Below are 24417 nucleotides of genomic sequence, written 5' to 3' on the forward strand. Positions count from 1 at the left end.
GAAATCTGCGCGATGACCATCATTAATATATTTGTATTCCAGTGCAATAACTTTGGGATATGTTTATTCCAGTGAAGTAATTACTTACACCTATTCACTACAAATTATTGAATTCTTAGATTTGGGACGAAATGTACTTTCGTTTTGATATGTGTGCCCAATTATTTGTTTGACTTCATATTTTACTAATAAAACCAAATCCCAACGACTCGAAATATTTTCACATTTTAAAACAAGTTTTCCTCTAAATCGGTTTAAACATCCGTCAAATGTGGAAATAAACCAAAAGAATTAGCCCTTTCCTTTGCATGTGCAAAGTAGTAAATGCTTTAGGAGACCTCCCCCCCCCCCCCCCCGCGTGAAATTGGAAACCATTGCCTGGCCGCCGACAGAGTTAATTTTTTAAAAGGAAAGTGCTTGTGTAAATAGTAAAGCGCGGCCTCTTGGGCAACAGTCGGTTGGACTTTTGCGTACTGCTCGTATAATAGAAGTCAGTGGAGCAACACCCACACACCACACATACAAAGGTTGGGGGGGGAGGGTGGTAACTTGTATCCAAACGTTCCCGCGACGTTTTGCAAGTGACGCGAAAACATGATGACCTGCTGTGTATTTTCCACGTAGCGTCCTGCGCTTCCATGTCACGAGGCCTCCCATTTGGCACACGCGTACCGTTGTAGGGGGGGGGGGTTGGTAAAAATTTGGTTCGGGCGGCATCACCCGTAACCGCGTGAAACGTCAACAACAAAAAAGGGTTACCGGTTTTGCGGCAGGCGCAGAAATTGTCTCCGCCTTTCGGCCCCTCTATTCAGCGCGCAGGAGTTTAGATCAAACACACCCCCCCCTTCCCTCTCGGGCTAATTGAGGCCCTTCTTTGAGCAGTGCCGTGCGAGTGAGCAAGGCCTGGCTCGCGAGTAAGTGCTCGCTCACTGGCTCGCTCACGAGTGACCTCCAGCTTCTCCGGTTTCTTCCCCGTAAGCTGAAGGTCAAACGTACAATGGAGCTGGTACTGGTCCAAAATGAAACAACAACAACAACAAAATCTAAATTGTGAACAATCCACTGCCAATTACTCACAGCGGTGTCACCACCCGACTGAAAACGTGGCAGGACTCTCCTCGAAACAATCTTGAGACTCGCTGAGGCTTTTGAGGATGAACAAATATAATAACAATGTGTCCATGTATACGAGGCTATAGGTAAGGCTATCAAACCAAATAATGAGTCCTAATGGAACCTGATATGAATAGAATAGGCCAGGGGTGGGGAACGTCCGGCCCGCGGGCCGTATAAGGCCCGCAAAATAATTTAATCTCTGGCCCTGCCAAGGCAACCGCAGGCGGGACTCGAAATTCAATAAATCTAGGAGAGCAAAACCTGGAGACGCAGTTGCGAGTAGCGGCAACATCGTCAACACCGGCTAACATCGTCACCAGGCCTCGGCAAAGAGAAGCAGTTCCAGCCGTCGCATTAGGGGTGAGCTAATTACATGTTTGACCAAATATAACAGGGTCATTTTTTAAGTTGATAATTTTGTATGGCCCGCAGAAAAAAAGGTTCCCCACCCCTGCCTTAGGCTCTCACCAGAGTACTCACCACTAACACAGATTCACACCAGACACCAGACACACACTCACCAGGTGCTCACTAATCAAGAGACTCGCACTCACCAGACAATGCTGGTCACTCACCAAACGTTCACACTCACCTGACACTCCTGACTCATCATTTTAAATTTATTTTTTTTATGTTGTGGATTCACTCTTCAACACACCGGTGGGCTAAAGTAGCGGACTATTTTGTCTTTTGTCAACGTGACACTTTTTTACTGATTGGCCGTGTCGAGTGGTGGAGGGTTACGACACATTTATAAATAATGCGATCTAACCCAAAAACCTTTATTATCAATAATATTGGTCGCGAAAGCATGCTACGTGTTAAACTGATTTAACTATCAATTTGATCATTTGACACTAGTATGTGAAGTACAGGAACTCCTCTACTTACAAAACGGGTTAAGTTCTAGAGGTCCGTTTGTAAGTCGATGCGTTCATAAGTTCAACTTTACTCCCATCGATTCCAAAGACGGGGAATGGATTTAATAGTTGTATAATCTCCTGTAGATTTAGATGCCACTAGTTCATCGTGTTCTGCAGATGTAGATACCACTGGTTCCTTATGTTGTGCAGATGTAGATGTCGCTGGTTCTTCATGTTGTGCAGATGTAGATGCTAATTCCCTTCGGTGCTTGTGTTTCCTCTCTACACTCTTGAAAAACTTACCAGGAGATGTCTGCACAGTTGCTTTCTACTTCATAAATCAACTTGTAACAGGCAATAGCATCTTGAACAGCTACCGAAACCTTCGTAAACCTTTCAATGCTTGGGTCCTGAGACTCTTTTTCAGAAGCGACCTGGCCACAAACGGTAGCTCAACGAAGTTCGCTTGTCATTTGGAAATGTATAGCAGCCAAATACTCTAAATGCACGTTGATTCTAAATGTGGAGGGGAAAACCGGAGGACCCGGAGAAAAATCCACACCACCACGAGGAGAGAGAGAGAAAGAGACACGCAAACTCCAAATATACAGCAGGAGTCGTCGGGGTCGGGATGGAACCCGAGACCTCCTGTATACCAGTCGAGGTAGTTAACATCTCCTAGCCACCCTGGGGCGCCACAGTGGCGAGAACACATGGCCAGGTCGGAGGGGGCGCGTGTCCCTCCATCCTGATGCTGCCAGCCGTGCCGTGCCAGAAGGCCACTGAGATTCAATTTCGAATGCGGAGACGATTTTTTTTTACCCACTGCGTCAGAATTTAAATGAATTTAAGTGAACAGACGCAATTCCGTCCGTTCGTAATTGAGGACACCTGGACATGGGAGAGCTGTCGGGAGGTTAATTTTTTGAAAATATATTTATTTAGTAAGTCGGCGCGTTTATATACGCGGCCCTCTTATAACCGAGCTTATAACGAGTGCGCAATTGTAGAAGGGTCGAATGTGTATTTTCACCGTAAGTTTAATTTGTATATCAAATGCATGGTTTGGTGTGCACAATATTATTTTTTGGTAATAATGGCTACATTTTGCCTGCATTATAAGTTTATAAAACATGCCCATCGACATTTGCTTATCGTACGATATATGAAGAGAAATGTGATTGTGATGAGCGATGACAGTTGCTACTGCGTTATTATTTGTTACATATGTCATTTAAAATGTTTTATCATAAATGCAAAGCGCATCTCCAATCGCTATCATTTGTGGCCAGGCCGCTTCTGAAAAAGAACTATACAGCTCAGTGGGCCTTACCTGGTAAACTAAAAAAATTGTTTTATTTAAGAAAATGTATGTTGAACTTCGTTGGCACTGTACGTAGCCAAACCGTGCTCAATGGAGGCGTGGAATGTTTGTAAGCTTGTAGACATCTAATGAATCTAATCATTCTCTCCGCAGGTGTCTTTGGAGAATAAGAGCGCTTCAGTTCTGTACGACCCGGCACTTCACACCCCGAACTCTCTGAAAAACAGCGTTGAGGACATTGGCTTCGAGGCAGCTCACAGGGGAGCAGTCACCGTCATGATGCTGGAAGTCGCCGACATTGACATTGTGGGCATGACCTGTCAGTCGTGTGTGCAGAGCATAGAGGGGAAAATGTCAAAGCTCAAGGGAGTGCTGAGCTTCAGCGTGTGCTTGCAGAAAAACAATGCCACGGTCGCATTCATTCCGGGGGTGATAAGCATGCAGAAGCTGTGCGACGAAATCGACGACATGGGATTCGAGGCGCGCCCCGTCGATCGGAAGCCTGCCACGGACACCGCGGAAGAGGGCAGATCAACCGAGGATATGGTGAAAATGAGGCTCGAAGGATTGATTGGGCAATCCGCGGTGAATGCACTGGAGGGGAAGTTGAGCAAGTTGAATGGTGTCCTGCGCGTGAAGGTTAACCTGTCCAGCCAGGAGGTGGTCGTGTGGTTCCAGAAGCTCGCCATCAGCGTCGACGACATCCAAAACCAGATCGCCGAATGTGGTTTGCAAACCACCGTGAGGTCGCGTCCGAAGCAGCTGAGGTTGTCGCCGCAGGCCGTGCAGAAACTGCAGGAGATGAACGGCTCTGTGTGCCATTTTAAAGAAGCCAAGCCAACGTCGCTAGGCCTAGGGAAGTGTCCGAACGTCGTCATAAGCGTCGAGGGGATGCACTGCAAGTCGTGCGTCTTTAACATCGAAAGCAACATCGGCCAGTTGCCCGGAGTGCACAGCATCGTGGTTTCTCTCGAGACAAAGTCGGCTGCGGTGAGCTACAGCCCGGAGGACATCTCCCCCGCGGCTCTGTGCCAGGCCATCGAGGCACTTCCACCCGGCATCTTTCAAGGTAAAACTGGGCAAGTGCTTAATAATAAAGGTTGTTGGGTTAGATTACGTAATTATAAATGTGTCGAAACCCTCCACCACCCGACACGGCCAATCAGTAAGGGATTTGTCACGTAAAGAAAACGCCAAACAGTTACTACTTCAGCCCACCGGTGTGTTTGAAGAGTGAATCCACAAGATTTACAATTTGAGTACTCAGATTGTCATGTTGTGGATTCACTCTTCAAAAGTCTTTAGATTGTAAATCTTGTGGATTCACTCTTCAAAAGTGCTCAGATTGTAATGTTGTGGATTCACTCTTCAAAAGTGCTCAGATTGTAATGTTGTGGATTCACTCTTCAAAAGTGCTCAGATTGCAATGTTGTGGATTCACTCTTCAAAAGTGCTCAGATTGTAATGTTGTGGATTCACTCTTCAAAAGTGCTCAGATTGTAATGTTGTGGATTCACTCTTCAAAAGTGCTCAGATTGTAATGTTGTGGAATCACTCTTCAAAAGTGCTCAGATTGTAATGTTGTGGATTCACTCTTCAAAAGTCTTTAGATTGTAAATCTTGTGGATTCACTCTTCAAAAGTGCTCAGATTGTAATGTTGTGGATTCACTCTTCAAAAGTGCTCAGATTGTAATGTTGTGGAATCACTCTTCAAAAGTGCTCAAATTGTAATGTTGTGGATTCACTCTTCAAAAGTGCTCAGATTGTAATGGTGTGGATTCACTCTTCAAAAGTGCTTATTATGAATAGTTTTGGTCGCGAAAGCCTACGTGTTAAACTGGGCAGTTCTTCTCAGGTGTGGCGGTGCGCTAATGTAGGGCACTTACATTTATTTTTTTGTTCAAATGGTGTGCTGTGGCGATAAATGGATTGTGCCTCCCCACAATGACATGTGCCAGCAACATTTTATATTTCTACTTTTAATGTGAATGAGTTTTAATTAGTAACGCTCTGATTTATTCAGGGACATGTCTGTTACTCAATCGCGACTATTCGCGTTGCCATTCATATTCCGATTTCAAATCTGGTCACCAGAAGACATTTTATTAAATGTAATTTTCTCATCAGGGCCCTGTGGTGTGAACAAGTCCAGTCTCCTACTCGTATTATTCACTCACGCAAACTCCGGTCAACCTCGCAGCGGAGCTCATAATGGAACAAAGACGGTCACTTCAATGTGCGCTTGTATGTGCGCTTCTGCGGGCCATCTGGAACACTCTTCCTTCCGGAAGCCACTGGAGCTATATGCACTTTTAAATCTTTGATGGAAAAAACTCGTTTCTTTAGCACTGCTTTTTGCGTTTCATTTATTGTCCTTCTCCCGCACCTCCGATTGACACGGTCGGCTACGTACGGTGCAAAAGAGGTTCAACATTCGTACGTAAATCTCTCTGGCCTCTGTTTTGCGTACTATGTAGCAGAGCCTCTGCCCAAAACGTCGCCAGTTATATACGTTTGCTTTTAAGGCCACGGTTATTATTGACAAACATGTTTAGTTTGTTGAGCGTGTGTGCAATTCGTGCTGTATGAGAATGCCGCACGGTGGCGAGCAGTAGTGTAGCGGTTGGCGCTCTACCCTACGAACCTGGCGTTCCGAGTTCGATTCCCGCTCATGGTCAACACCGGTTTGTGAATACATGAACCGGTCCTGGGCCTCCCCAAGGTCAACTCGGCCTTAAATTAGTCTCCGGTGTAGTGTGTAAACGTCAGCACTGGGGGGGGGGACAAAGGGGGCCCAAGTCCCCCTCGTGTGCCGTGCCACGGACCTTCATAGGTGCTCGCTCACAGCACTTGCACGAGAAGTCTGTTGAAGGCGATACACGGCGTGGTTCTTTGTCGTCTATGCGAGGGTAGGGCACCACTTGGCGTGCTTGTCTTTGCCGGCCGCCGACCACAGACTTCTTTAAAACCCTTTCCCGCGCCGAGACGTCTTCAAATGACAGGGTAGGTGTGTACCGTTGACCGTCGAATCTGGGAACGCGCAAGCAGGTTCAGCGTTCATTTTATTGCGAGAGGCGTGGCGCCGTTGTTTTTAAGACATTCTACTTGCCCCCAGAGAACCGTAGCGATACGACCGCATTCTAGGATAGCTGGCACCAAAACACATGGTCCTGTGGGAAGCTCGGTTACTGATAAAAAAAAAGTTCTTCCATTTTTTTTCTTCCGCTTTTGTTTCAACGATGTGCACGTACGTCATCGGAACGGAGGAATCGGGAGGGAAAGAAAAAAAAACCCGATCTCCTAAGTTACGTACGTCATCGGAACGGGAAAGGGTTCCAACGCCGGCGGAAGGGGACGGGCGCGAGAGTGCCGCACGCATTCGCCAACCCGGCACGTGTGGGGGTCGTCACCGCATCGGAAACGTTTTTCCTTCCCCACCCCCCCGCAAGCGAGCGTTTCGCCAACGTCGGCGAAGGCGGTGGCTTCCACCCCTCCTCCCCCGCTGAGCAGCGTCGTGGTGCTGCGCGTGGAGCGCATGGAGAGCTCCGCTGGCGTCCTCGCCGTGGAGCGCGCCCTGCTGGAGTGCCCCGGCGTGAAAACGGCGCGCGCCTCGCTCGTCGACGGCACCGCCACCGTGCACTATGACCCCCGCGGCGCCAGCCCCGCCGCGCTCTGCGCCAGCATCACCAGCAAGGGCTTCAAGGCTTCCCTGCTCGGTCGGTGAAGCCGCCTCCTCTACATCCTGTGACCACCCCCCCACTCCCCCCCCCACCCCCCACCCCTCTGCGCTTCCTACGAATGCATTTTGATTGTTAATTCACGGACGCCACCATGCCTTAGCACTCTTTTTCAATCCCATACGCTCCAGGTTTTTTTTTTTGTTCACGATGAAACGCTGGGTAAAAAGTCCGCTCGGCGTACGAGCTATTTCTAGCTAAAACCTATCTGTTCTCCCTAGCCCATCCTGCTGCTGCTGCTGCTACTCCCTGCCCACGCCCTCCCAGCAATGACCACGCCAACCCTTTCTTTCATAATTTCTGTAAAGCGTCTTGGAATAAGGCCGCTGTATATACAGTATCTACATAAGATATTGGTTATTTGAAAGAAAAAAAAATTCATAATATTTCAATAGGAGCCCGGGACGGAGCACAAACCGCGACGTAGTGAGGTGGTACAGAAACTCCGTGCACCTCAGTCCTGGATCCCTGTGCTGCGCCTGGTTTTCGAGGAGGGGGTGGAGAGTTGGGCTCGCTGCTGCCCCCACCGAGTGTCACCCGCGAGCGGTGTGCGTGAAGCAACGTAGCAAGGTCTTCTTGGCTCTATCGGTAAAGTCACGTAGGAGGGAAATAGAAACATTTTTTTTATTTAGTTACGATTTCTTTTTTTTATTGTTTTATTATTTCCCTTCTACGTGACTTTACCGAAAGAACCAAGAAGATGAATTCCTGCAGTCGCGACAGCTTTAAATCGAAATTTAACATAGCAAGATGCCGGCAAAAAGGGTCCCAATTTGTAGCTGCTCACCCCGAGCTAAAAATGCCCTGATAGTGGCATTGCCCTTGTCCTGTGTTTGCCTTTTGGCGTTTTCTGGTCTGACACTGCTGAGAGGAGGGCCCTAATGAAGGCTGTATCTGGTGTAGGCCAATCAGTTTCAAAGGCAATGCATATATATAAAATCTGAGCGTGTTTGTTTTTACATGTTCATCACAAGTGCGTGTGGTTAATGCAGACTTTATTTCCTTGAAAAAGGTTTCTATTTTGTGTTTGGACATCTTTAACACCTCCTGTGTTATTCTTAATCTTTGTTCAACATAGCAAGAGCCTGGCATGAGTCATGACCACAAAAAGGGAGGAGGGGGTGGTGGGGGGGAGATAACACACATTATAAAAATTCAAATTTAGAAGATGTGCATCCCATCATCGGATCCTGATGCGCAGATGTACGTTCCTCATGCATCGCCTCCACCCCCGCCACGTGGCAGCGACGCGGTTGTCTTTTGCAAGTGGCGACCGTGGGAATAGGCGAGCAATGACGCACGTTGCGTCAACGAGCAGTCCGGCCGAAACTCGTGAAACTCATTATGGTCGTGATGGTCATCAACGCAGCGCCGGCGCGTACCTCGAAGGGAAGCGGGCCATTGTCGATTGTTTTGCGACAATAATCAAAGGCTTCCGCGTCCGAGCGAGCAACTTGAACTTTGGCCTTGGACGTGCAGTCGTGCGATGCCTTTGTGGACCAGCGGGGTTAGCATGATTGCGCTTTGGCAGCACGAGAGTGCGCGGCGATGGGAATCTGATGTCAGGGTTGTCGGGTCAGCTCTGGCTAGCGCCCTGAGCACGAATGTTCAAGGGCGCTGTATACATTTAAATTATTATTATTATCAAAACGTGAGTGAACATTGAGTTCCCATTGAATTCACGTGTCACCTGCCAAACCCCCGGACCATTTTGTAAACCCGGAGAGACGCATAGAGACTCGTGCAGATAACTGTGGACCAGTGGAGATACGTAGAGACTCAAGGAGATACATAAAAGACAAGCCACAGTAGTGCGATCGTGACCATGGAACCCAACCTGTGGACCCTAGAGTCAGAATCGGATTATTTTATAGCTACTGGAGAAATCCGATGAGCCGGGGAAGCTTTTTTTTGTTGTTGTTGTTGCACAGATGTCCAGTAGGGGCACATGAGGTCAGAAGGTTACAACAAGGAAAAAAATACCAAAAAAAGAAACGCGACAGGACAGGAATGCTGCAATTGCGAACGCCGTCCGCCCGTCTTCACAGATGGCAGCGATGCCAAGTCACGGGCAAACCACGCGCAGTTTCTACTGGAGGGCTCGGCTACTCCCTCGCTCAACGGCAGCAGGCCGGGCTGGCACGCGCCCACCACCAGCGGCGGCAAGGGGTCCATGCAGCTCGTGCCCACCGAGGAAGAGGCAGCGGTGGCATCGGCGAAGGAAGAGGAGGCCAAGTGCTTCCTGATGGTCACGGGCATGACTTGCGCCTCGTGCGTGGCAAACATCGAGCGCGTGCTCGGCAGAAGGCGCGGTAAGGGCTTCTCCCCCCACCCCCCAATCCTCCCGTGTGCTCGGGGGCATGCAGTCTAAACTAAAAAAAACGTGACTATTTTTCGTACGTTCTTTGGTTCTTTCGGTAAAGTCACGTAGTTAGAAGTAAAAACAAATCACGGCGTTTCGCTTGCAACACAGGCAGGCAATCACCATCAGGTGGGAAAGCCCACAGCAAGAAAAAAAAATTTGCTGAAACGAAAAAAATGTTCTTGCTGTGGTCTCCCCACCTGATGATGATTGCTTGTGTTGCAATCGAAACGTATTTCTACCCACGTGACTGTACCGAAAGAACCAAAGAGTGTGGATTCCTGCAGTCACGAAAGCATCAAATCAAGATTATTTTTTAGTATTTTAGCGAGTAAGGCCCACCCAGCCATGCAGCTCTCTTTTGCAGTAGCCCCCTGGCTATCGTAAATGATATCCCGACGAAGTGGCTTATAGTCGCGTGGAAATTTGCCGCGGGGAAGGCGGAAGGGCGTGCGTGACACTGCCCCCCCCCCCAGCCGCCCCCCCCGCGTTCCGTAATGGCCTTCACGGGTGCTCGCTAGCGGCCATTGCCACAACGGTCTGTTAAGGCTACACGGGAGAGCTTTGTAGGGGAAGTACAGTTGGAGGTGGGCTGCCACGCCCGTCTGCGTGACCTTTAAGTGTTATTCCGAGGCGCGCGAGTGTTTTTTTCTGGCCACTGTGCTCCAAACGCACCCCGCTCTCGCCGGAAGCACGAAAAGTAGTGCCCATTAAGAAATGTACCCAGTAAACCTCTGTTAGGCTTTAATTGCAGTGCGCTGCAAGTAGCCCAGGTTTATTGGGTATCAGCTTTATTTGTTTAACCAGGAGGTGAGAACTCAAGAAGCCAAGTGAGGAGTCTCATTTGCAAGAGTGCCCTGGGTCACCAAAATGATCAAATCCAAACAAAGTAAAGACGCAAATAGCAGACAAGCGATATAATACGCTGTACGAGTTAAGAATGGCCTGTCGCGTAACGTATTCGCTTCCGAATGTGTTGTCAGCACGTCCAGCGGGTTGCGATCTCACCACGCACCTCCGATTGGTTGGCTACGTACGGTGCGAAAGTTCAACATACAGTCTGCTTCGCGTTATATTTTCAGAACGCGGATACGAATTGGATGTAGCGCGATGGAGTGAACAGAACTTCGTCGCGCGAGTGTGAATAAACGGTCGTGCGGCTACCTCGGCGTAACATTTGCACAAGGCGGGATGCTGCTGGATGCTTCTAGATGCTAAACACGCGCCTCCATCTTCGTTCAGCCTGCGTACGCACCTCACGTGTTATCGCTGACCGCGCTTATACCCCTTGTACCGTTCTTCAGGAACGCGGCTTACCACCTACCGCGTTTTTTGGAGAAACAGACTGTACATACGTACATGCGTACGTTCACCCCACCCCCCGGCAGGTGTTCAGTCGGTGCTGGTGTCGCTCATGGCCGGCAAGGCGGAGGTGCGCTACCACCCGGCCTCCGTGGCGCCGGAGGAGATCGCGGAGAGCGTGCGAGACATGGGCTTTGGGGCGACGCTCCTCGATGACCAGGACATCGCGCCGGGCTGCCTGGAGCTCGTGGTGAGCGTCCCGGGCCGTGGCAGAAAACAAAAGCACACTGGCCAAAAAAAAAAAAACCCCCTCTTGCTGCCGATATTTTTTTTTTTTTTGCAGACCGGAACGTCAGCGAAGGTGTTTGTGTTTTTAAAGTTGGGAGTGTACAATGCTGGCCCGTGTCCCCCCCCCCCCACATTGCCTTGCTGTTAATGGTTCGGTTATTGCACGCCACGTTCAGCGCCGCCCAAGCCTTGCGCTCTGAAGTTGCTGCGCTGCCTCCGATTAGCACGGCTGGCTTCGTACGGCACGAAAGAAGTTCAACGTATGTGCATGCTACGTGCAGGTGTTTGGCATCAGTGTGTTCCATGTTCTCCCCGTAATCTGCGTGCGGTTCTCTCTGGGTCCTCCAGTTTCCTCGCATAGCTAACACAAAAACACAGCATATGATGGAACTGGTATTGGCCTGAACATGCCAACGTTGAACTATCACACTGCAAATTACGCGATTGGTATTACACACAGCCACATGAAACTATTATCTTTGGTTCTTTCGGTAAAGTCACGTAGGTAGAAAAATAAAATGAAAATAACATATCACGACGTTTCGATCGCAACACAAGCGATTTTTTTTTTTGTTTCTGCCTGAGGACGATCACTTGTGTTGCGATCGTGATATATTTTTATTTTATTTTTCTACCTACGTGACTTGACCGAAAGAACCAGAGTATGGATTCCTGCAGTCACGAAAGCTTCAAATCTGCATAAAACTATAAACTACATTTTATTTTATTAGGTAAGGCCCACCGAGCTACATTGCTGTTTTTCAGAAGCCATCTGGCCGCAAATGATAGCTCTGTGAAGTGGCTGTTCATCACGTAGACATTGATAGCAACCAAATACCAGATACGCTAAACGCACGTTGATTCTAAATGTGGAGGGGGAAAACTGCCAAAAACTTGGTAGGACCCTCCTGAGAAAGTGTTTTGAGACTCGAACTAATAATATACGTTTAAAAATTCCTTTTTTTTTTAAAACACGCTTTTATGAAATGTACTCGTAATGTCAGAACTCCACGACTCCAGGAAGTGGCCCCAAAGCTTGCCACAACGCAAGGGACCGTGAGCAATTACAGCCAACGTCAGTTGACCGTGGACAATTAGATCCAAGCCGAAACATAACATATAAAAAATATTGTTTAAAAATATATATTTTTTTATGATAGAATATAGTATTGTCATCAGTATGACATACTGAAGTGTCAGACCACATTGGGAAGTGGGTTAAAATTGAGTTACAAGATTTGAGGATGCTACAACAACAATGACAACAACAGACTGAGTGAGTTAAATTAAAGCGTGTAAAAAGCTGAGGGTGATTGCACTCGGATGATGGTCTCGAACCGACAAATCGGTAACATTGCAGCGTCACGAAGTTTCAAGTCTTTGCTTAACAAATTCAGGAGCGACGGCGGTGCCGAGCGGTCATGTGATTGGCGCTCTGACCTCTGACCTCTGACCTGGTCGGCGACATGCCTCTCTGCCACGGGGGCGCCGGCAGGTCCAGGGCATGCGGTCGGCGTCGTGCGCTCACGCCATCGAGTCGGCGCTCATGCAGTGCCACGGCGTCACGAGCGCCTCCGTGGCGCTCGCCACAAACCGGGCGCACGTGGAGTTCGACCCCGACCAGATCGGCCCGCGGGACATCATCAAGGCCGTCCAGGTCAGCCCGTTGTCCGCGCCGTGCCGACGTGTTCGCTGTGTGTAGTGTGTCTTGGAATTAATTTTTTTATTTTATTTTATTATTCAACAAACCGCGAGCCCCCCCTACAGCCCAACGCGCGGCTCGCAAGTCGGGGAGTCGTCACTCGCGGAGAACAGTCCCGACGCAAACGGAGCCGTGTATTATTATTTGAGGACATCGTCGGGGGAAAGATGAGCATTTAAATGGGGGTGGGGAGGCGGTGGGGGGGGGGGGCTGACCGAGGGCAATGTGTGTGTAATATATCTTGGGGGGGGGGGGGGATAAAGAAACGACGATGACAGTTTTAAAATCGTAAATGGCAGTCGCTTATTTGACGGCTATTTAACGTTGAGAATTGTTGCTATCATGTGAAAAAAAAGAACGCTTCTTCTGCATATTACTTTTTTTTTATATGTGAAGAGGAGTCGGAGGCTGGTTTCCACCACTGGTTTATTCTTCAACCCACAGCCACACTCGTTTCAAAAACCCCCCGAACACGCCTCTCACAGCCCCTTCCTAAACCCTCAATCTCCGCCCTCGTTCCCAATACATCCTCCTGGTCTAGCACGCCTGGTCCGGGTGACGTTAGTGCCCTTTAACCCTTGACCCCCGTCTAGTGTATTCCCGTGCGTGTGATTGGTGCGTGTTATACTGAGTTGCGGAAATTTCATGTCTGTGTGTGCGTGAGGGTGGCTTACATATGCGTATGAAACTTTTTCTGCAGAGTTTTCCGTGGCCCGATAATCGCTTCGAGAGCCCTTGACTCCAGTGCCTCTGGGCAGCAATGCTGTGTGGTATCAGAATATTTATTCATACTTCAGGAATCCGATGAGCTACAAAGCTCTTTTTCACAGATGTCCAGTAGGGGTGGGTACAACTACCTCTGAAGTGGCGGTGCCGCGGACAGCCCCAGGTAGCATCAATAGACCTGACGATGTCCTTCCCCCTCGCCTCCGATTAGCACGGTTGGCTACGTACGGTGTGAAAGAAGCTCAACGTACGTACTACCCATAGACTAACACTACCCGTAGACTCAACAATGCCCATAGACTCAACACTGCCCATAGACTCAACACTACCCATAGACTCAACACTTCCCCCATAGACTAACACTCCTCATAGACTCAACACTGCCCATAGACTCAACACTACCCATCCACTCAACACTTCCCCTCGTAGACTCAACACTGCCCCCCGTAGACTCAACACTGCCCGTAGACTCAACACTGCCCATAGACTCAACACTATCCATAGACTCAACACTGCCCCCCGTAGACTCAACACTGCCTATAGACTCAACACTGCCCATAGACTCAACACTGCCCACAGACTCAACACTGCCCATAGACTCAGCACTACCCATAGACTCAACACTACCCATAGACTCAACACTTCCCCCATAGACTAACACTCCCCATAGACTCAACACTGCCCATAGACTCAACACTACCCATCCACTCAACACTTCCCCCATAGACTCAACACTGCACCTCCGATTAGCACGGTTGGCTACGTACGGTGCGAAAGAAGTTCAACACACGTACCTGTTACATAGGTAGAGTGAGGTGTGCCGAAATGTTCTTCAAGTTTTGCAGGACGAGTAGCCACTGTTGCCGATGTTGGGTAGTTCGGGGAACCCAGTCAGGGATTTCCATCCTGGTCCTGAATCCTAAAGATAGGGGGAGAGCAATATGTGTCGATCACTCACAGAAGCCACAGCTCCGTGCCACAGTTACTCCTACCGCAGTGCTGTTGGGTGAGTGCGCATGTACAATGAGGAATAAAGTATTTGATCCCCTGCTGATTTTGTTCGTTTGCCCACTGACAAAGAAATGATCAGTCTATAATTTTAATGGTAGGTTTATTTGAACAGTGAGAGACAGAATAACAACAACAAAATCCAGAAAAACGCATGTCAAAAATGTTATAAATTGATTTGCATTTTAATGAGGGAAATAAGTATTTGACCCCCTCTCAATCAGAAAAATTTCTGGCTCCCAGGTGTCTTTTATACAGGTAATGAGCTGAGATTAGGAGCACACTCTTAAAGGGAGTAGTGCTAATCTCAGCTTGTTACCTGTATAAAAGACACCTGTCCACAGAAGCAATCAATCACTCAGATTCCAAACTCTCCCTCTCTACCATGGCCAAGACCAAAGAGCTTTCCAAGGATGTCAGGGACAAGATTGTAGACCTACACAAGGCAGGAATGGGCTACAAGACCATTGCCAAGCAGCTTGGTGAGAAGGTGACAACAGCTGGTGCGATTATTCGCAAACGGAAGAAACACAAAAGAACTGTCGATCTCCCTCGGCCTGGGGCTCCATGCAAGATCTCACCTCGTGATGAGTTTATTTTGCACCGTACGTAGCCACCCGCGCTAATCGGAGGTGCGGAGTAGCCTCGTGTTGGGAGTGAATTGGCCTCCGATGCGTTCGTGTGTGCGGCTTAAGAACGGAAACCGCACAGTGGAGGTCCGCTCCACGGCACAGTGGAGACGGCGTTTCTTTTCTCTTCTTGTCTGTGACGGCAGCAATGTGGTTCAGAAGCTAAATTCCAGTGGTGTCCCAGGTCTGTTGGCCACGATGACGGCTTCAGGAGAAAGAGTGTTGTGTATTCTTAGCTCTTTCGGTAAAGTCACGTTGAAGGGAAACAATAAAATAATAAAATATTATATATAAAACAATAAAAAATTCTCACGACGTTGGTTTTTTCACACCTGATGACGACCGTTTGTGTTATGGTCGAAACGTCGTGAGAATTTTTATTGTTTTATATATATTTTATTGTTTCCCTTCAACGTGACTTTACCGAAAGAGCTAAGAATATGAATTACTGCAGTCACGAAAGCTTTAAATCAGAGTTTTGTGTAGTTTTACTAGGAGCGCAGGCTGCAGTGGTTTGCTATGTGCTCCTTAGTTTGGGTTGTTATGGCATCATTCACGGTAACGAGATGAAACTACCTCACCTGGTATGCAGGAGGGTCGTGGGTGTGATCCTGACCCCTAATGCCTACATATTTGGAGTTTGCACCTTCTCCCCTGTGAGCGCGCGCGTGGATTTTTCTCCAGGTCCTCCTCCAGTTTTTCCCTCCACCTTTAGGATGAACGCACGTGTTTAGAGGAGTTGGCCGCGATAAATTTCCGCCTGATAAGCCGCTTCGTTGGAGCCATCATCTGTGGCGACGTCGCTCCTGAAAGCAAGCCACACAGCTCGGTGTCGCCGCTGCGTTTTCGCCGCACTCGGGCGCCTCGCTAACCGGGTGGTGCACGCGTGTTCGCTAGGCGGCACGCGCTCAATCTGAGACGCGATATCGCGTTGCTCCACCCCGTTCCCAGTAACCCACCTCCCCCCCCCCCCCCCCCCCCCGCACAACACCTGTGTTGGATAGTTTAACACGTGGGAGGCTTTCGCGACCAATATTATTCATAATAAAAGTTTTTGGGTTAGATCGCGTTTATTTATAAATGTGTCGTAACCCTCCACCACCCGACACGGCCAATCAGCAAAAAAAAAAGTGTCACGTTGACAAAAAGACAAATAGTTCACTACTTTAGCCCACTGGTGTGTTGAAGAGTGAATCCACATTTACAGTTTGAGTACGACGTTTCGCTGGTAAATACATCCAGCATCATCGAGCAATTCGCCAGCATCATCGGGCAATTCGCCAGAATGCCCAGCATCATCGGGCATTCTGGCGAATTGCCCGATGGATGTATTTACCAGCGAAACGTCGTACTCAAACTGTAAATGTTGTGGATTCACTCTTCAACACACCGGTGGGCTAAAGTAGTGAATTAATTGTCTTTTGTCAACGTGACACTGTTTTTTTGCTGATTGGCCATGTCGGGTGGTGGAGGGTTACGACACATTTATAAATAAACGCGATCTAACCCAAAAACCTTTATTATGGACCTGTGTTGGATGTCTAACACAGGCGTGATCGTCGCCATCGTGTTGTTCACAGAATGCCGGGTTCCTCGCCGTCCACCTGAAGAGAGACCGCACTGGGAACCACCTCGACCACTCGGACAAGATTCACCAGTGAGATACTGATGTCGCTCACATTGCCTACGCTATGCGGTTTTGACGTTACAAACTGGTGAAAATCTCCTCGCATATTTAGCTGCGGGCAGGGATCAAACTCGGGTGGCCAGTTTGTGCGAGCAGCATGCTAACCGCTGCGCCACAGCTCCACCCGTTGTATGCATTGACTGCGATGGCGACTGTTGTCGGGGAATCTGATATGGCTAAATGCGATCTATGTTTTTTTTCTCCAATTTATTTCACGGATTTTTTTTTTTAAATGGGTCTGTGTAATGTTGCTCCATAGAGACTTGGTGAGAGCAGAGGGTAGCTCCTTGTTGACTCCGATTTGTATTTTGCTGAATAACTTATTGAAAAAAAAAATTATATTTGAAGAGCTTGATTTGTTAGAGCTCCAAATGCTTACTTCAATTCCCTTCGATTAGCGCACCGTGCTGCACATCCGGCGACCCGAGTTCGATTCCTGCTTACAACTAATAACGTTGGCGATCATCTGAAACCCGGTGCTGGGCCTCCCCTAGGTCGACTCGGTCTCAAATGAGTACCTGGGGCAGTGTGTGCACGTCGCCACTTGGGAGACGGTGGTGGCCCACCTTGTGTGCCGTGCCGGCCTTCAAAGGTGTTACTTTTTTCATCGTAGCACTTGCCCCGACAATCTGTTTAAAGTCGATATGGTGCAATCATTGTCTTTGTGGGGTACGGTAGTGCAGTGGTTGGCGCACTGCGCTACAAATCTCGCGGGCCGAGTTGGGATTCCCGCTCGCAGCCAACATCAATGACAAATATCTGAAGCTGTCTCTGGGTAGACGGCCTTAACCGAGTACCCGGTGTGATGTGTAAACATTCGTACACGGGGAGACAATGGCGGCCTGGGGTGTACTCTTTGGTTCTTTCGGTAAAGTCACGTAGGTGAAAAAATACAAATGAGAATTAAAAAAAAAAATCACGACGTTTCGGAAGCAACACAAGCTTCCGTCATCAGGTGGGACAACCACGGTGAGAAACAAAATTACTGTAGTGGGCAAAGAGAGCTCCACCCCCTCTTACCTTATATAATCGCTTGTCACAAACAGCTCTCTTTGCCCACTACAGTAATTTTGTTTCTTACCGTGAATGTCCCACCTGAAGACGGAGGCTTGTGTTGCTTCCGAAACGCAGTGATTTTTTTTATTCTTACTTGTATTTTTTCACCTACGTGACTTTATCGAAAGAACCAAAGAGTACACCCCAGGCCGCCATTGTCTCCCCGTGTACGAATGTTTACACATCACACCGGGTACTCGGTTAAGGCTGTCTAACCAGAGACAGCTTCAGATATTTGTCATTGATGTTGGCTGCGAGCGGGAATCCCAACTCGCAAACAGCTCTCTTTGCCCACTACAGTAATTTTGTTTCTTACCGTGGTTGTCACACCTGAAGACGGAAGCTTGTGTTGCTTCCGAAACGTCGTGATTTTTTTTTTACACCCACGTGACTTTACCGAAAGAACCAAAGAGTATGGATCCCTTGCAGTCACGATAACGTCAAATCTGGCCTGGGGTGTGTTCCTAACTGTACAGGGCATCTCCATCTTTCGTGCGTGTGTGTGTGTGTGATACAGGTGGCGAAGGTCATTCTTCTTCAGCCTGATAATTGTGGTGCCTACCATGGGGATGATGATTTACATGATGGTGACAGAACGTCACCACGAGGGCCACCACACCGGCATATTGGCCAAGCACATCGTGCCGGGGCTCTCTCTGATGAACCTGGCTGCCTTCGTGTTGTGCACCCCAGTGCAGGTATCGACATCAAATCCACAGATCACGTTATCGTTACTATCATTATTGTTTCGTTTGCTTACCCAGGAATTCCTCGCTCGTTTTCAGGAAGTCCCCCGCCCAAGTTATTTTTTTTGCAGTGGCGGATGGCGGCTGCCACCTGTAGATTCAAATTTGGACCGTGACGCCGGCGTCACACGATGCCCCCCCCCCCCCAAACGCTTGCGAGTGACGTCACGGGATCTTTAACGTCGACTCCGAAGCGGACGGGTTGCGTACTTCCACCGTTAAGACGCCCGCAGCCATTGAATGGGGGTGGCTGCTCCACGCGAACCGGGGATCCTCTTTCGCCAAGCGGGCGAACTCCGCGGCCCACCTAACCCGACCCCGTTCAAGGGGTCTGCGAGTCGCAGGGTGGTGGGTGGGTGGGTCTCGTTCACCGCCGAATCATCGTAACGGCGCACGCGGCTCGGCGTTAACTTCATTTCGAGAGGCGTAGTAGCGTCCGTTTGTTTTTAAAGACGTCGTTATTCACCGCGGAGAACCGTAGCGACAACGACCGCCGCGCTCGACGATAGCCAAGTGACTGTGCCACACGCCCTCCCCCCGCATGGCCTTGTGGGAGCCTCGGCACCGATAAAGTTGCTTCGTTTGAGTTTTTCTTTCCTGGTTCGTTTTGATGATGTACACGTACGGGTACATCGGAATCAGGGAGGAAGAGCTGATGACCGACAACGTGCCTCATCGGGACGGGAAAGGGTGAACATGCACAGCGTCATAAAACCCAGGCTCCTGAACGATTCGTAGGGGTGAGAATGGGATGACATCGTTAGGGGAACGCATATGTGCCGAGCGCAGCGCCGCGAAAACATTTATTTTACCAGGGGTCGAGTGACCCCCCTCCCCCCTAAAATAATAGTGTTATTTTATAGGGCACATATAGAGAGAAGCCACGTGTTAGGGGTGATCCCTTTATAGTGGCCTTTTAATAGCTAACCAAAAGAAGAAGTTGATATTTAGTTTATATGTATATATACTGTGTAGTGATGAAACCAATGTCTGTGGCCCTGCTATTGGCTGGCTGATACAAGAGGCGTGGCCGGGGCAGTTCAGTCAGAACACACGAGAGTTCACACTTCCGTATGGAAACCTTACACGTCAGCGGAAAGTTAGGGAGAAGGAAGAAATAAAGAAATGAGATGAATCCTTGATTCCTTCCGGAACGCAGCCGCAGGGTTCACATTTCCGCTGCCGCTACGGCATTCCGGGGCGTTCCTGGCTTCATTCCCAACCACAGGCCCCCTTAGCGCCCGTCTCCCTTCTCCCTCAGTTCATCGGCGGCTGGTACTTCTACAAGCAGGCCTACGGGGCCCTGCGTCACGGCACGGCCAACATGGACGTGCTGATCGTGCTGGCGACCACCGTGGCGTACGCCTACTCCTGCGTGGTTCTCTTCGTGGCAATGGGGGAGCAGGCGATGGTCAGCCCCATCACGTTCTTCGATACGCCGCCCATGCTCTTCGTGTTCGTGTCGCTCGGCCGCTGGCTCGAGCACATCGCCAAGGTGAGGCCGCCCCAGAAGGAACTTTGAGCACGCCGCGGGGAGCGGGGCCTTGAGCAGGCTTGCCTTGACCTAAAGCTTTCGGCACCGCAGGAATTGATATTCTTGGGTCTTTCGGTAAAGTCACGTCGATAGGTTCAAGGGAAATTTTTTATTTAAATTTTGATTTGAAGCTTTCGTGACTGCAGTAACTCATATTCTTAGCTCTTTCGGTAAAGTCATGTTGAAGGGGAACAATAAAATAATAAAATATATATAAAACAATAAAAATTCTCACGACGTTTCGACCATAACACAAACGGTCGTCATCAGGTGTGTCGGTTTGCATAAATTTATTTATTTTTAAACGGTGTATTTATTTATAAAAAACGTCAGCGCCACGCGCAACGATTTGGCAGTTTATTTAGAAGGACGAGTCCATCTATGTCATGAAAAGAGGAGGGGGGAGACGAAAAAATTAATGTATGCTGTCTGAAAGCCACCGTAAGCGTGAACAATCAATTAAGGCCTGAAATGGTTTATCAAATCTTTCCAATGATTGCTAAGCCAGAATCCATCTTCTCGGTTGAAATTGTCTCTGTGCTTGTTTATGTGGATAAGCCATCTGGCTACCATGAGAATTTTTATTGTTTTATATATATTTTATTATTTTATTGTTCCCCTTCAACGTGACTTTACCGAAAGAGCTAAGAATATGAATAGGTTCAAGGGAAATAACAAAAGACCACGACGTTTCGATCGCAACGCAAGCGGTCGTCTCCCTGAAGATTCCGCGGGCTCACCCAGTAGCAGAGGCCCTTAACCGAGGCAGGAGCTCGGCGCTGAACCAACCGGCACGGCGGCCAACGGCAAAGTCAGTATTGTCATGTGAGCGCCGTGAGCCAATGGGGGGGGGGGCTTCCCGTGCCGCGTTCGCGCTTCAGAGTTGCCGCGCTACCGTCTTAGCGGCAACCGGATATGAAACTTAACACCAAGGATGGGTGAAATTAACGGTGGGGGGAAAAAATAGAGATGTCCTCCGCTTAACGTGACCTGCGCTCACCTTTTTTAAACTGAGAAACGTAGGGATCTGCCACGGTTGGACCACCTCCGTGAATATTAAGGTCATTTCTATTCCCCTGGTGGCTGAACGATCGACGGCAGAAGGCGTGCTTACCAAAAGTAAACGCTCGGGGTGCCGGGGGGGCGGGGGGCGGGGGGCGCGGGGATAAGCTGATACTTACACTGCTCCTTCCCTGTTTCTACAAAGACACAGCTCAGCGCATGTTACTTTTTCGTTTTACCTGCATCATTGTTTGCCGAGGCTGCCCTGAAGTGAACCTTTCAAGCGGTTATTTTGAACGCCCGTCTGTTTTAAATGGACATAACCTGTTGAGTTCACTCCCAAAGCCAATGTGGGATTTAAAGGCCACCGACGTTCCAATACGCCCGGTTTCAAATGCACGTTTTGCCAAAAAAATTTAAACGTGAACTTACTTAACCCTCACAGTCATTTTGGCGTGTGTACTGTCTTCAGACTGTCGAGAATCGTGAGATGCGTGATGGCGAAAGGGGGCTGTGTAAGCTCGCTGTCGATTCACCGTCGCCGCATTTTGCCCTTCGCCGGCGCTTGCCTTTCAGAGCAAAACCTCGGAGGCGCTCGTCAAGCTGATGTCCCTTCAGGCTGCAGAGGCCACGGTGGTGAAGTACGGACTCAGCAACGACATCATCGGGTACGACTGGGGGTCGACGCTGTGCTCGCGTGGCTGAGACAGGAACAGCTTTGACACGAACGGCAGGAACAGCATCGACAGGAACAGTAGGAACAGCGAACACATGCAGTTTAAACAGGAATAGCGTGCGCCTCTTGGCGTCATCTGGTCGAACGCTGTATGAGACTAGGCTCTAAGGAAAGCTGTCTCTGGCGTGGACCAATCAATTTCAAGGACAATGCATACATGATCAGTGTTTTTTTGTTTGCATTCTGACCGCAAGTATTGTGGTTAATGTAAACATGATTCCTCGTAAAAAGGTTTCAGTTTTGTTGCCCGAAAAAAGGGGAAATAAACTATTATTAGGAATAGCATAGACAGTAACAGCTTATAGATAGGAACAATCGGAACAGGAGGAACGCCTCGGACAGGGAAGAGTGGAAACAAATAGCTTTGACAGGAATAGCAGGAACGGCTTAGACAAGAACAGTTTAAACAGAGAACAGATTCGGCAGGAAGAGCTGCAGCAGGAACAGCTTAGACAGGAACAGCTTGTTCACAAAAGAGGTTCTGAAGCTTCACCAGAAAGCGGATTATCACTTCACAACTGATGATAGCTGTGCGATAATTTTTTATACTAGCAATTCAACATGACAGCAAAGGGTACTTGCGTTAGCAGCTGAGTGCAAGTTGCAATCATGAACATGAATCATTACACTGCCTCAGGACAAAGTACAGAGCAGGCTGGAATTTTGAGCAGTGGCCTTTCATCAGACCCAACGTGTGTACATATGTTGGACTTCTTTTGCACCATACGTAGCCAACCGTGTGAATCGGAGGTGCGGGGGAAGGACAACAAACTAAACACAAAAAGCAGTTCTAAACAAAATTCGTATTTCGTACCCTGTCATTGCAACCTTTAGGCCTGTTAAATTGGGCTTGCATTTTGTTGTAATAAAAAATCACGGAATTTTTTTAAAATCTAGATTTAAAAGTGCAGCAACAGCTTCAACAGGAAGAGCCATACCAACAAAGAGAGGACACAGACATGGGCTGGTTGACAGTTTGAGATGACCTCTGCGCTCTGTGACCTCTGCGCTGGGTGACCTCTGTGCTGTGCAGAGAGGAGCAGGTGGACGTGGACCTGGTGCACCGGGGGGACGTGGTGCGAGTGCTGCCCGGAGGGAAGTTCCCAGTCGACGGGAAGGTCATCGAGGGGCAGTCCCTCGCCGACGAGTCTCTCATCACCGGTGAGAGGGAACCGACATTGCAATAAACTTTTTTTACCGTTATGATTTTTTGCCAGGTAAGGCCCACTGAGCTCTGTAGTTCAATTTTTTTGTTTGTTATGGTTTTCACTCCTGATGATGATTGCTTGTGTTGCAGTCGAAACGTCGTGAGAATTGTATTGTTTTATATTTGTATTATTTTATTGATTCCCTTCGACGTGACTTTACCGAAAGGACCAAGAATATGTTGGTGTAGGTTGATGTCTTTCCGTAATTTCTGCCGCGTCGCTCGCAGGTGAGGCGATGCCAGTGATGAAAAAGCCGGGGAGCCTGGTGATCGCTGGCTCCATCAACCAGAACGGCGGCCTGCTGGTGAAGGCCACTCACGTGGGAGCGGACACAACGCTGTCCCAAATTGTGCGGCTGGTGGAGGAGGCGCAGACTTCCAAGGTGAGGCTAGTGGCCACGCGCTGCCATCGGTAAGCCCCCCCACCCCCCCAGTGTACATTAGCATGTTACACTGGCCCATTCCTAGGGCTATCAATCGAAACATCTATTATTATTATTTCTGTGGGACCACAACAATGACGATGATTATTATTACAGTGCTGCTCACATCTCCGATTTAATGCGGTGGGCTACGTATGGTGTGAAATAAAGTTAAAAATATGGTGCAGGCAGCTAGTGATCACGAGCTCCCACTGCAGTCCCGGGTGGGACTAGCTTTAATGGGTGCTGTGCTGGGAGATGTTAACTACCTCGCCTGGTATACAGAAGGTCCTGGGTTCGATGCCGACCCTGACGCCTGCTGTATATTTAGAGTATGCGTGTCTCTCTCTCCTGAGTCCGCCGGTTTTTCCCACCACGTTAAGAATCAACACGAATTTTAAGAGTATTTCCTTGTGATGAGCCACTTCATTGCGCTATCATTTGTGGCTAGGTCGTTTCTGAAAAGAGTCGCAGTGCTCAATGGGCCTTAACTGGTAAAATAAGAAAAATAGTTTCGGTCTTTAGAAGTTTTCATCTCGCAAACTTTTGGAGGAAGGCGAGAGAGGGCCATTGGGGCCCGTATGACGGTGCGGGACGATCGCCCGCCAACACGGAGTCGCGCTGTCGTCCCTCCCCTGCAGGCACCTATTCAGCAGTTCGCCGACAAGATCAGCGGCTACTTTGTGCCGTTCATCGTGGGCGTTTCCGTGGTGACCCTGCTCTCCTGGGTCACCATCGGCTACGTGGATTTCAGCATCGCTAAGAAATACTTTCCGGTGAGTTTGGCCCCCCCCCCCCGCCCCCCCGCGTTGGAATCTGCAGCGGTGTGGAATCATCCGGCCCCCTGGCCCTGTTTAACGTTTGTCGTCACGGCCCTGCTCCGCTCGGCGCTGGCTCCGGTGAGCCCGGGCCCTTTGATCCTGACCCGTGTAGTGTCGACGGCTCACTCACTGTTCATGTGTGCCGTTC

At 49.1% G+C, this 24417-nt stretch overlaps 1 protein-coding gene across 3 annotated transcripts in view; it reads left to right on the forward strand.

Annotated features, from left to right (window-relative positions):
* LOC116955762 (copper-transporting ATPase 2-like) overlaps positions 1-24417 on the forward strand; it is an 86039-nt gene that overhangs the window by 29674 nt on the left and 31948 nt on the right. For all 3 annotated transcript variants that reach the window (XM_076053485.1, XM_076053486.1, XM_032977054.2), the window contains 12 exons: positions 3457-4372; positions 6754-7020; positions 9090-9353; positions 10792-10955; positions 12489-12650; positions 16639-16715; positions 18319-18499; positions 19809-20042; positions 21660-21751; positions 22853-22980; positions 23255-23409; positions 24090-24224. In XM_076053485.1, coding sequence (XP_075909600.1) covers positions 3457-4372; positions 6754-7020; positions 9090-9353; positions 10792-10955; positions 12489-12650; positions 16639-16715; positions 18319-18499; positions 19809-20042; positions 21660-21751; positions 22853-22980; positions 23255-23409; positions 24090-24224 — 2775 coding nt within the window. The remainder of the gene's footprint in view (positions 1-3456; positions 4373-6753; positions 7021-9089; positions 9354-10791; positions 10956-12488; positions 12651-16638; positions 16716-18318; positions 18500-19808; positions 20043-21659; positions 21752-22852; positions 22981-23254; positions 23410-24089; positions 24225-24417) is intronic.

This window comes from Petromyzon marinus, chromosome 61 (assembly GCF_048934315.1).
Source record: "Petromyzon marinus isolate PM22_M1 ecotype Great Lakes invasive population chromosome 61, UKy_Petmar_22M1.pri1.0, whole genome shotgun sequence".
Classification (NCBI taxonomy): domain Eukaryota; kingdom Metazoa; phylum Chordata; class Hyperoartia; order Petromyzontiformes; family Petromyzontidae; genus Petromyzon; species Petromyzon marinus.